The sequence below is a fragment of the Gallus gallus genome, chromosome 4 (genome assembly GCF_016699485.2).
Source record: "Gallus gallus isolate bGalGal1 chromosome 4, bGalGal1.mat.broiler.GRCg7b, whole genome shotgun sequence".
NCBI classification, from domain to species: domain Eukaryota; kingdom Metazoa; phylum Chordata; class Aves; order Galliformes; family Phasianidae; genus Gallus; species Gallus gallus.
The window spans coordinates 89,635,226-89,648,643 of NC_052535.1; the positions used below are offsets into that span (position 1 = coordinate 89,635,226).

Here is a 13,418-nt window from a genome sequence, read left to right on the forward strand (position 1 = left end):
TTGGGATATTGCGGGTTTGAGCTCTGCTATTCTCTGCAGGTGCTGAGCTGTTGTAGACAATGAGTGGCTCTCTGGATCCCTGGTTTGAAACTGAACCTCTTAGGGATGGCTTTTGAGCATGTTGGACATAGAATCATCATCATAGAATGGCCTGGGTTGAAAAGAACCTCAATGATCATCTGGTTTCAACCCCCCTGCTATGTGCAGGGTTGCCAACCATCCAGCCTGGCCTTGAATGCCTCCAGGGATGGGGCATCCACAGCCTCCTTGGGCAACCTGTTCCGGTGCATCACCACCCTCTGGGTGAAAAACTTCCTCCTAATATCTAACCTAAACCTCCACTGTCTCAGTTTAAAATACAGAGGAATGAATGAGGGTGGTGTTGAGACCCTGGCAAATCAGGTTGGCACGGACAAGCCAAGAGGCTCAAAGACAGCAGAGCTGATTTTCTGGTATTGCCCTCAAAAATGTCCTGATTTTTCCCACTTTGCCCGCAAAAATGGCAAAGATTTGTGAGATAACTCGTTTTACTTCTATAGAAGGAAAACCCAAATAGCCCCGATTCCAGCCTGCTGCTCTCAGTGCATTCACTGCAATGAGGAGCTGTATGATGGCAGCTGTTTCATTTGCACCTATTTGTGGGCAGGATACAAGAACAGGTAGTCTGAGTACCAGGAAAAGGGACCTCACCTTTCTGCCACCATTTCATAGAGGTTTAATGTTGCCAAACGGTTGTGTTAAGATGGTTGGGATGAGTTATGGTCTGCTGGTTGATGCTTATGGACTAAGGAAGGGAACAAGATGCTGTGAAGCACTTTTACATTGCAGGCTCTGGAATTTCCACAGTGCCTTATTTTCTTGTCTGAAGCAGTATTCTTGACTCATAACTGTGATGGAGTAACTTATATCCCCATCCCTGGAGAATTTCAAGGCAAGGCTGGATCAGGCCCTGGGCAACCTGATCTAGCTGTGCTGTCCCTGTTCATTGCCGAGGAGTTGGACTAGATGGCCTTCAGAGGTCCCTTCCAACTCTAAGGATTCCATGATTCTGTGAGTCGTGTTGTTTATAACGAAGTGGACATGTAATGCTGAGGAGTTCCCTATTTATTTTGCCCATTTTTTATTGTCTGTAAGCGCGTGGATTTGCATGTCTAAGTGTAGTGCTTCAAAGCAGTCTCGGTGCTTGCGGCAGATGAAGACAAAATTCTGCTGTTATAAAAACAGAACACCGCAACAATTGCAAACCCTGGGACTGCTTGAAACCTGTCAGGCTTTGTTTCTTGTGGCAATATCCCATTAGTCCTTTGGCGAGCTGACGGAAGCGTTAGAGGTGCCACAATGGGACTTTTGTTCGTCCTTTGCCTGCACTGCGATGGGGATAAGGGGCAATGGGAGGCAGCGGCGGCCCTTTGGAGGTGGAGGTGATGCAGGATGGGTCCCCGTGGGTCTCCCTGGAGCCTGCAGCAGTTGGTGCAAGCCAGGAGCCCCCAGCCCTGCAACGAGGTGGGTAGTGGCAACCGATTCCTGATTGCACGCTAAGATTAATGGGTATTTATTTTAACAACCATTCCGTTTCAGTAGCTTTTAATGAGTCCTTTGATAGCAAGTTCCTTAATTAACAAGGCAGCCTTTCAGCTTTTCCTTTCCCTAATTGTTAACATATTTGCTATTTTCAAACAAATACGCTACCGTGAGCAACGCCGGCTCCGTGCTGACCTTCTCCTGCCTCCTGGGAACCCCAAGGGCTTAATCTGCTGCCCGAGGATGAAATGCAGCTGAAATGAGATGATTTCATGGCTGGTTTCCTGCAGCGTGATTGACTTGGTGGGGCTGGGTCCAAGGAGTGCTGCTCGTGCTGATGTGTGGCACCTGTGGCTTACATCTTGGGAACAGCATCAGGAGGTTTGGTGGCTCTGCTGTTTCACTCATGGGGTATTCATTGGTATTCATTGGGTATCACGCCTCTGTGCATCTCTGGGGGCACCAAATGGCCAGCATCACCTTGAGAGATGTCAGATAATCATAGAGTCATTAAGGTTGGAAAGGACCTCTGAGATCCCTAAGTCCAACTCCAACCCATCCCACCATGCCCACTGACTTCAGTGCCACATCTCCACAGTTCCGGGACACCTCCAGGGATGGTAACCCCACCATTCCCTGGGTAGTCTGTGCCAGTGCCTGACCACTATTTTGGAGAAGAAATTCTTCCTAACGTTCAACCTGCCTGTGTTGGAAACCCCAGCTGCATACCCCAGCTGCAAGGGGATTGCACCGAGAGCAATAGACAGAGGGATTCCTATGTGGGGAAAAAAGCACTTACAGACCAGCTCAGGTCTACAAACAAACCCATGGCTGTTGATGGTATGCTTAGGAGGAGAAGTGCTATTTTGCTGGCCATGTTTGAGATGGGCAAAGGTGGTTGGGCATGTGCTGGGGTGTCTCAGCAGCTGAGCTCTGCAAATACTCATGCACCACACAGTTCTGCCCCATGCAAATCCAGTTCAGCTTTTTCTGAGGTTTGCAAAGTTCTCGAGTAAACAACTGATGCGATAGAGGTTTTCTTGTGACTTGAAGCTCCTTTGTTTTCTGTCATGTTGGTAAATGAGCTATTGGTGACTTCAAGGTGTTAGTGTTAGCCTCATCTCTGCAGGCAGTTCACAGGGTCCCATCCTGGCTGAGGCTGGATATCCATCTGGGTCCTTCTGGTCCAGCCCAGCTGCAGCAGGGACTCCCAGTTGTGCCTGGGCTCACATCCAATGGCTTTTGGAGGTCCCCAAGGAGGAGACCACATAGAATCCTTAAGATTGGAAGAGCCCTCTAAGGTCATCAAGTCCAATTGTCAACTCATCCCCACCGTGCCCACTAACCATGTCCCTCAGTGCCATATCTCCATGCCTCTTTGCTTTCCTCCAAACCACAGTGGGATCGCAGGGTTCTGTAGGAGCAGCATCTGTGATGGACACCCCTGACACCTCCAAGCCAAGGCACATGTCCTGGCACTGCGTAGGGTGGGGCTGGTAATGATTTTGGAGGTTTGGAGGAAAACATGTCAATCACGGGCTTGGATCGCTGCCGCCATCCTGGGAACCTACAGTGGGAACTGGAAGAGGAAAGAGAAATAGAACACCTTGTTAGGAGCAATCAATCAATGTCCTCATTTAATTTTTCTCCTACCAGCAACAACTGCTTATCAAGCAGGTATTGCACTTGGTTTCTGGGGAAAATATTACAGAATCGATGTTTGTGTGCAGTTGCTGATCTTAAAGGGAGCTGCTGTAAGTGGCGTCTTTGTCACTGTCTGTATCTGTATTTATAAGGCTGAAAGAGCATAAATTCTGGAAAGGTTTTAGACCTCGGTGTGCCAGGCAGCTGTGCCCCATGGTGGAGGACCTCCTGTCCCTAACTGGGCCTGTATCACAGTGATTTAAAGCCCCATGGCGTCTCCAGGACCTCAGCTCATAAATAGAAGGAAGAATGGATTAATGCTTACAAGGCAGGAGAAGTACCTGTGTATGCTTTTATCTTTCATCCAGTAATTTTGAGTTTGTATGCTTGTATGGTTTGTATGCTCTGCTTCTGCCACGAAGGCTCTGCGGAGCTGTTGTGCTGTCAAGGCATGACTATTAAATTGCCTTTTCCCTCCTGTCTCCCTTGTGTTTGGCTGATTAACTTGACATTTCATTTCAACTATTTGCTGTTCTTCACACCCTCCCAGTGTCGCTTGTCATTCACTCTCTCTTTGGACAAGCTTGGCTGGCCGGAGGAATGCATGCAGCAGAGCAGGTGTGTTTGCAGGCACAGGTAACCCTTTAGGTACCTCTGTGCTGCTGATCCAACCTTTGCTTGGTGTACAAGTTCCTCTATGGTTTTTCTCAGTGAAGTTGTGAACCTTCTTATGGGTTTTCCTTTTGACTTCATCCATGGAGGTTTGTGTCTCGGCTGCCCTGGGGTTGCAGCCCTTGTCCATACTCATGGACTGTTGGGTGCTCTTCCAAGCAGAGTGGGTGATGAGAAGTCCACTTTGGGTTTGAGTTGTGCATCACAAGGGATCTCAGGTTGGCTGGGGGAGAGCTGTGGAACTGCAAGCGGAGAGGATGATGTGTGAGGATCATAGAGGATGGGCCAGGACCGAGCCTTCTGCTCAACAACACATCAAAACACCTCGAGCGTAGCAACGACTCAAGTGTCTTTTGGAAGTAATGAAGAAAAATGGTGGTCGGATAGCAGCGTGCTTCCCACTGCGGTACGGGGCTGAGGAATGAGCCCGAGCAGCGCTGTAAATAACCCAGTGTGTCAAACGGCGCGAGGAAATGATGAAAAGCAAAAACCCGTGGCTGCGCTAAACTTTATGGTTGCCATGTTTCATCTTGATTTTAGTAAAGGTGTTTGTTCTGAGGTGAGTAATGGACGCTGCCGGAGCCTGGGAACGGCAGTAAACAATGGAGATGGAGTGCCCTGCCCTCCAAGCGTGGCTCTGCTTTCTTATTAGTGACAAATGAAGTTTTCCTGCTGCTGAAGATGGATGTTGCCCATGCATCCAGACCTACTTGGTGAAGCTGGCGAGAGCACTTCCCAGTTCATGTATCAAAAACCTGCTCATCTGTCCGTGCTGCGGTAATGAAACTTGTGATCCACCCCCACTTTAATCCCAGTTCGAGTACAATTTGTACAATGCTTGTAAAAGTCTCCTAAGCCACTCCTAGTTTCCAAGAGAGCGTGTTAAATCCTTTTGTGTGCGTTTGAAAACATAATCTCCAGCTGAAGCATGGCTGTTTGCATGGCAGCTCCACCACCAGAAGTGCTGCCATGGGGGTTGCAGACATGGAGCTGTGTATGGTTCTATGCAGCGTTGGCCAAAGAGCTTCTTTAAGTCTGCGTCTCCATGCCAGAAGATCTGCACATTTGTATGGGTTTAATGCATATTCTACACCTGCACTGCATATGGAAGCCTGTTACCTAGATCCAGCCACAACTTTTGGGCCCAAGCAATGAGGGGAAGTCTTTTGAGGAGCTGTAAATGAGGGGAGAAATGCAAGTAGGTTGAACAAAAGTCTGCTGCCTGTTTTGGAAGCTTGTCACAAAGGTTTGGTTGCAGTTTGGTGGGTGGGGAAATACATGTTGCTCACAGAAAGGACTTTTCCACCCCTGTCTCCTCCTGGTGTCTCAGGGAGTTCAGGAACCTGTAGGCTGCCATGGAAGAGCTCAACTTGAGGCCATCATCTCTCCTCATCCTGTCTCCATTACGTGGGAACAGAGGCTGACCCCAACCTCGCTACCACCTCCTTTGAGGGAGTTGTAGAGAGTGGTGGGGTCTCTCCTGATCCTCCTCTTCTCCAGACTGACCCAACCGGTTGGCCCTGTAGGTCTCACCATGAAGTAGGGGTGTATTGGAGGAGCCAAATATTGATGGTCACCTTCTCTATGGAACAGGCAGGTGCAGAAGGAGGGCAGGAGGTGCTCCAGGCACAAAGCAGGAGCTCCATGCAGCCCAGGAGGAGCCCATGGAGGAGCAGGCTGTCCCCCTGCAGCCCATGGACACCAATCTGAGCGGATCTCTACGTGTAGCCGTGGCGCAGCAGTGGACATGGCCTGGAGGAGGCTGCAGCCCATGGAGGGATCCTGCAGGAGCAGAGCCCAGGATGGGGCCATCCATGGGGACTGTGCTGGAGCAGTTCATGTAGGATGGGCCCCATGGAACGGAGCTGTGTTGGAGCAGTGCTTGAAGAGCTGTGGGCAGCCTATGTGGGATCTGTCTGGGGAGGGATCCCTCATGGAGCAGGGTCAGAGGGTGACCATGAAGGAGTCGCAGAGATGGAACGTTATGGGCTGACCACTGCCATTCCCTAACTCAGGGAGAGGGTGGATGGGGGAAGGTGCCTGTAGGTGACTTTTAGTTCTCACTGCTCTAATCTGGACTAACAGGCAATAAATTACCCTAATCTCCCTATGTTGGCTCTGTTGTTTTGCCTATAACAATAGCTGGTCAGATATCTCCTTGTTCTTATCTCAACCTTTGCACCCTTTTCCATCCTATTTTCTCCCCCTCTTCCTTAGAGGAGGGGCAGGGAGGGAGTACTGTGGTAGAGCTGAGCTGCCCATCGGGGTGAAACCACCACACCCCAATCCTATCCATGCCAACCCAGCTTCAGCACCTCCTCACTGTGACGTTTCCTTCTCCTCGTTCCCCACATGTGTGGATGGTGCCACAAAGCACTGGAAGTGGGCTGAAGAGCATCAGCGTGGGCTTGTGGTCATTACAGTGTCCCTCCAGCTCTGCAGGGTGCCTGCCGAGGAGCCTGCTTGTGTCCCTTGCTCCACAGACCCAAGTCATTTCTGCTGGCACCATGGATGACCCAACCTGGTGAAGGAGCAAAGCGCTCCCTACTGCCGTGTAGTAAAGACTGAAAGAGCTCTCATTGAGCTGAGTGCCTCTGCTGTTGGAATGGGATTTTGTAACTCTGATTGTACAGCATAGATAGATGCAATTTGAGCTGTAGACTGCAGTTCTGAGTTGTCACCACTCCCACAGTTTTAACCTATCAGCCAGGTCACCTCATGCAATCTGCAGGATGTCAAATGGAACAGGGCCTGTTGTCTTGTCCACAGTAGGATGTGATGGTGAGAGCTGCTTAGAGCTGTAAATGCATGCTCTTGGGCCTTAATACATCTCCCTTTTGTTTTGCAGGGCAAGGTGGCACAGACTGCCTGCATGTCAGCATGCAAACACCTGTCCACCTCACTGATGCAGCTGCTGCTGGAAGCCGAAGTGCGGCAGCTGACGCTGGGCGCCTTGCAGCAGTTCAACCTGGACGTGGAGGAATGTGAACGTAAGATGCATTACCATCCTGTTTTCCATGTTTTTCTTTGCCCATTTGTATGCCAGGACCCGAGCCAGGGCTGTGCTGTGAGTGGTGCCAAGTGGTTGGGACTGGCAGAGCTCGCTGGTGCTGTCTGGGAGGACATCTGGCAGTATCTTCAGCACAGAAGCAGCTCAGCAAATTCGAAGAGATCAAAGCTTTGCTGTTGCTTTTCTTCACAAGTGCTTTACTGATGCTTTCCAGATTGTCCCCGCTTTTTGAAACGGGATGTTTTAAAACTGTGAGGAATTAGAGTGGGTGAAACATCAGGAAGGGCTCACAAAAATCAGTTCACTTATAACTGTTTCAGAAAACAGTGACTGTTCTTAAGAAGTTCTGGTCATCTCCTGACTTCAGCCAGTTCTCTATCTGCTGCAGGGAATTCTTTCTCAGAGCATCCCCTTTTTGCAGAGTCACTGCTATGGAAAAGAGAGGCATTGTAAGCAACTGTTACATCTATTTAGAGGTGTCCATGTGAGCATGGTAAGGCCACCAATGTGGCTTGCAGTCAACCCTGCTCATTTTAGTTCATCTAGCTAACATCTGAATAAGCTCCGAAATCCTAAGATTTCTCTCAAGTTGCTTATTATCCTGCTGTCTGTAGGTGTTAACAAAATATAGAACAGAACTGACAGAACACCTTGCCTCTTCCTATTTTTATAACTTAATCCATGGCATGGCCAGCACAGCACAGGAACCTCCTTCCCTTGTGAGTCTGTTTTTAGTTGCTAATTGAAGCTCAGAAAGGGGAAAGAGGATGAGTCCATACCCACAGACAACTTTATTTGTTGGTGGCAGCAGAGCTGCCATGCAGTTCTTCAGCCCCAGCATCCAACCAGCCTCGTGCAATGTCACCCAGCACCTTTGCATCTGGGAGGCTGGGCGTTGTGCAGTCCAGTGGTGGCACTTGAGCTTACAAGGGTGTTGAGGGAAGGCAAAAGCACAAACAGGGTTTGAAAAGTTGCGTGTTTGGACAGGTTGGTATCATAGAATCATAGAATGGCTTGGGTTGGAAGGGACCTCAAGGATCATCAGCTCCAACCCCCCTGCTGCAGGCAGGACCACCAACCTCCATATCTAGTACTAGACCAGGCTGCCCAGGGCCCCATCCAACCCGGCTTTGAACACCTCCAGGGATGGGGCATCCACAGTCTCTCTGGGCAGCTGTTCCAGCACCTCACCACTCTCATAGCAAAGAACTTCCTCCTGATATCCAACCTAAATTTTCCCTCCTTCAACTTGAAGCCATTTCCCCTTGTCCTGCCATTATCTACCCTTGTAAAGTGTTGACTCCCCTCCTATTTGTAGGCTCCCTTTAGGTCCTGGAAGGCTGCAATGAGGTCACCCCACAGCCTTCTCTTCTCCAGGCTGAACAAGTAACCATGAACCAGAGAGGTTAGAGGTGGCCATGGTGTCCTGGGACAGCCAGAGTTGGGCATGTTCATCTCTTGGGGCCGCTGCCTTGCACTGAAGCACGTGTTGGTGCTGGATGGCCATCTCACCAGGAGTGGTCAGTCTGGTGCTGCAGCAGGGCAGTGCCCTTTCTTGGAGAACATCGGCCAAACCTATCTCAGAGGCATGGCTGTCTGCCAGGTTTTAGCTGCTTGGTATTTAAAGTCTGGAGAGAAAGGTCTGGGGAGACCTGAAAGGAGGGTCCGTTGTGATATGACAAGGGGAAATGGTTTCAGACTAGAAGAGGAGAGATTTAGAGTGGATATAAGGAAGGAGTTATTTACAACAAGGTGAGGCAATGGCACAAGTTGCCCTGAGAGGTGGTGCCCCATCCCTGGAGACATCCAGGTCAGGCTGGAGGGGCTCTGAGCACTGATGGAGCTGTGGGTGTCCCCATTGATTGCAGGGAGTGGGAGCAGATGGCCTTTAAGGGTCCCTTCCAACTCAAACCATTCTTGTTTCATTCCTATACCATATCTTGTAAAGATATCACAAGGCCAGTGGCTGTGGAAAACACTCAGCGTGATAGGGCTCAATAGATGAAGATTGTGGGGGGAAGTGTATTCCAAATACTCACCTTTTTGGCTTTCTTGGTTGATAAGGAGGTTGGAGTGTTTGCACTTCAGATCATCACAAACCTCTTCATTGAAGAGTCTTCTGAAATGCTCTTTGCCCCGATGTGATTCTTGTCAAGCCCCACAGCAAGATAGTCCCTGTCCTCACTGGGGATGGTTTTGGAACCTAAATAGTTGGGAGCTGCCATTCCTATCTTTGGTAACTTCATTCATTCAGTGAAATGCTTTGTGGTCGTTCTCATTTGGCACTTAATGCTGTCAGAATATACAGAGTGTATTCTCCTCCCTTTGAAGAAGTGTTGCTGATCATTTTTCACATCATAGAATTGTATCATAGAATAGATTGGGTTGAAAAGGAGCACAATACTCATCTAGTTTCAACCCCCCTGCTATGTGCAGGGTCACCAACCACCAGACTTCAACTTCAGTTTGGATGCACCCATCAACTGTAACTACCGAGAGATTAAACTGTGTTGAAAGGTCACCTGTAAGACTTGTGTGGGTTTGGTAGAGGATATTCTTTAGTGGCTGGTCATCTCTTCTGCTAATTCACAGCACTGTATGCAGAACCTGGGAGAAGGATCAGCGTTTAATGAATCATATCCGTAGTTTGCAGCTATATCATATGTCACAATGCAAGCAACACCTTATTTTTCTTTCAGAAGTGCCTTCAGCCCTGAATTCTGGCTGTCTAATTTGTGTCCCATCAGCTACACCGGTAGCAGCTGTGTTCTCAATCTGCGTCCGCACAGGGACAGTCTGTGGTGCTGAGAATAATAGGAAGCATTTGTCATTAGTAATCGTTTCCTTCTTGTTCTTTTGGCTGCAAACAAACTCATGACCCTGCAGTTTTCCACCCCATCGGTAACTTGGGTCACTAAGCAGCATCTCCTCCCTGGTAGCCCCCAGTGCTGAGTAAAACAGATGACAAAGTGTAATCTAGTGAGGAGAGTGATGAGAGAAATCAATGGAAACATAGTGAATTAAGCGTGGTTTGAAGGGGATGCAGCTAACTTACTCTATATTGGAGTAGATATAATACACATTACAAGAAAATATGGTTGAATACACAACATGTAGTAGTTGTAGAGGTGAAAAGGATAATGGTTTAAGCTTGACATGGGTAAATTAATCCCCCAGACTCATAGGTTTGTGATATAGTTTCTAATTTAGAACTGATCTCTTTTCAGTGTAATGGAAGGGAATGGCTGTACAAACAAGCCTCGGGCTGAAGCAGGGAGGAGCAAACCAAGATGTGAAGTTTTGCTATTGCTTGTAACTCTTTGTTATTGCTTGGCTTTCTATAGCTCTTCTTAGGCAGGCGAGAGAGATTCTCTCACCTCTTATTTAAACCTAGAGTGAAGTAAGATGTAGAGGTTAAATGAGTTGTCCAGAAAGACACAGTAGGACACGTCTAATTATGTCTCAATTTAGGAGTGAGTTCTGGCACCAGCCCAGGGAGCCAACATGAAAAGGGAGAAGAAAACAACTCTGGAGGGAATGAAAAAAAAAAAAGCAAAGCAACACAAATACTTCTGCAAACCTGGAAATAGAAGAGGGGGTTCTTTTTTCAGAACAGACGTTTGCCCTTTAAAATGGGTTTGCTGTCTTCCAGCACAGGTCCACAACCCAAGATTTCTTGGTGCTGTTTGCGATTGCTCCGTTCCCTTTTGCCTGGTTCCATGCTGTGCTCTTTTTGGGACCTCCTGGTGCTGGTGTTGGTCTTCTCCATCTCCTTCACCTCTGAGGTAGTGGGAATCTGACGTAACAACCCCAGTTTGGAGGCTGAGATAGAAGAAGAGAAAGGGAATGCGGCTGCTCTCGCTCATATGAAAGTGTTTCACATCTCTAACTGATTCCAGCGGCGATTGAGGCAGATTGTTTTTACAATATTTAGGTCATAAAATAAGCAGTTCCACGATCTCCAAAGCCTTTTAACTGCTTCTTTACAAGAAATTAAAAGCGCCGTAAAATTATATTTAAAATTTCATTCAACTCCGCGTTCCCGTTCAGCCCACTCATGGGTGCAGTCAATAAGAAACGCAGACGTGGCAGCCAGCTTGAGGAGCACTGAACCCAACATGAGAGCACGCCAGCGTGTGCCTATATGGGTCCCCGAGCAGCTGTTTACCACCTCATTCTTGGCTGCCTTATCTGGCCCCAAGAACTTTCTCACACGGAAATCCCATCGTCCGCTCAGCGCTGTGGGCAGCCCTTCCCCTACAAACCCATAACACAGCTGCCTGCTCCTCTGGTAGCCCTCAGTGCATCGTGCATTGGTTTGCTGGGGGTGAGCGCTGCATTTCTGAGGAGAAATGCCCTCCTTTGAGGATTCTGCACTTGCATTGGCAAGGGAAGCAATGCTTAGTGGGTCAGTGCTGTAAGCATGTGTGGGTGGGAAGCGCACGGCTCCCCATCACTGAGCTTCTCTTCCAATGTCCACTGGAAGGGTTTTCCTTCTCCCTTGTAAGCTTGTTGCTGATTCCATGGTATCCTCCAAATCTCTTCTGTCCTCTTGTTTCCAACGCTGTCTGCTCCAATGTTTCGGATATCCTCCATCTCCAACACCTTCCCATCTTCCCCTTTGTTACCAGCATGTTCACTGATATTTTCCCATCTTTGCAGTCCTTTGCAACATTAGGAAGAGAAAATGCTCCTGTCCACCCCTTTTTAAATTAGATTTTAAAAGTATGACTTGGGTCCTTAAAAATCCTCACCATTCGCTTTCGTTCCTTTTCCTAGCAAATGAAAAGTAGTGGGCCTCTCAGTGGAGTTATGTTTATGCTGTACTTTAAAGAATTGCTTAAAATATATGGAAAGAAACTAACAAAGATTTCAGAAACCTATTTACACAGTGCAGCTGGGTTTTACCTCCTTGTGGTCTGAGCTAAATCAGATGTTATCAGTTTCGTTTCACTGTATGAGAGAGGAGGTTTTAACTACCTGGTCTCCTACCTTCTTCTCAGCATTTAGCAAGAATAGCTCTTTGGTTTCAAGAGCAATCCATGATAATTGCTTGAGTTCAGGCAATTCTTGGAACTCACCAGGACCACCATCCCCCAGCTCTTCCCCTGCTTTCTTTCCCCACCCAGCCTGGCACACACACCACTGATGCTTGATTCCACTTCTCCTAGTACTCATATTTCAGTGGAGTAGAGAATTTCCCATCTGATAAGAGACATCCATTGGAAGTCTTGGGTTCTTGGTTTGGGAACCTTTATAGATTCTGTATACCTGTCCTACAGGTTAGCAGACCCAATGTTCCTTGCACAGTGAACAAGCCCCTGGACTACATCTCTATGCACTGGTTGGAGCTCCAGGCTTTTCACTGCTCTTTCAGAGAGCACATGACTGTGGTAAAGTCTTGTGATGTTGCCTGACGCTGTTGGGGGAATTTTGGATGACTCTTCCCTCTCCCTTGCAGCCCTCTGAGATTCCAGAGGTGGCACTGAGCTTTGATCATTTGCCTGAGCATCTGGACAGCACTCTCAGATATGTGGTCTGATTTTTGGATGGTCTTATGTGGAGCCAGAAGTCGGACCAGATGATCCTCATGGGTCCCTTCCAACTAGGGATATCTTATGATGCTACAACCCTGTGCTGTGGGGGAAGGTATAAAGCTCACATAAGCTCAACAGAAGTTGGGAAGAGAATAATATGACCTCTGCCAACGGGACGTTCCCTCCTTCTCCTTGCCTGAACTCCAACCTATCCCTGCTCTCCTTTTTTGCCTTGTGAGCATCTCCAGTCCATGCACGCATTTGTTCTTCAGCTTGAGAATCCTCGGGTGTCATTTTGTGCCTCTGGGTGAGGAGCAAGGAGTCCTGTTGATTGACTTTTCTAAGATGGTCTTCAAAGAGTTTATCTATGGACGATGGTTTTAAGACCTAGATTGTTCACTGGGGAATGTGGACATGATTATTTCCCCTAAAACAAAAGCTTGTTCAAAAGAGGTGCAACCACAAGTGGATATTCATGGTTCCTCTCAACAGGAGTTGCTGTAACCTCGATCCTGCAAGTCTGCCATCATAAACTCTGGCACTGTAATGTAATTTAGGGAAAATCTCACCCTCAAGATGATCTTTTTGAAGAATAAAGTAGCCAGCTGTGTTTACTTTAACCACACAATATGTGTAAGCCTCTGTCCCTATGCATACAGTATACAAAAAGAGATTCCTCCAATTCTGTATAATTAATTTCCAGTGGATGTCTCTTTTCTTGTGTGTGTTTGAACTCTTTATTCTTTGTTCATTGTAAAGGGCTTAACGGTTCCTGTTCCTTGATTCTTTCATTGGTGAAATGTTTTGGAAGAGAGGTTAGAGTCCCTCTGTGACCTGCCCTGGGTGGCCCAAGCCTGTAGACCTTGCAAAGACATTACTTTTTTGGCCTGAACACAAGTCTCTCAAACCTTTAGCCTGGCTAAATGCTTTGTACAAACAGGCGCATACTGATCTGCTCTATTCTCTTGTGATTTTCTGCTCAAGGGGCTGTACTGTAGGTGGCTTGCTATGTTTGCCACTTGCCTTGGTAGTGG

General features: G+C 48.0%; 1 protein-coding gene and 1 non-coding gene across 11 annotated transcripts in view; both read left to right on the forward strand.

Moving 5' to 3' along the window:
* EXOC6B (exocyst complex component 6B) overlaps nt 1-13,418 on the forward strand; it is a 243,507-nt gene that overhangs the window by 162,955 nt on the left and 67,134 nt on the right. For all 10 annotated transcript variants that reach the window (XM_004936290.5, XM_015286064.4, XM_025149797.3 and 7 more), the window contains one exon: nt 6,686-6,827. In XM_004936290.5, coding sequence (XP_004936347.2) covers nt 6,686-6,827 — 142 coding nt within the window. The remainder of the gene's footprint in view (nt 1-6,685; nt 6,828-13,418) is intronic.
* Nucleotides 5,258-5,316, forward strand: MIR12276 (microRNA mir-12276). Its single transcript, NR_162044.1, has one exon. It is a non-coding gene; the product is annotated as a microRNA mir-12276 (primary transcript).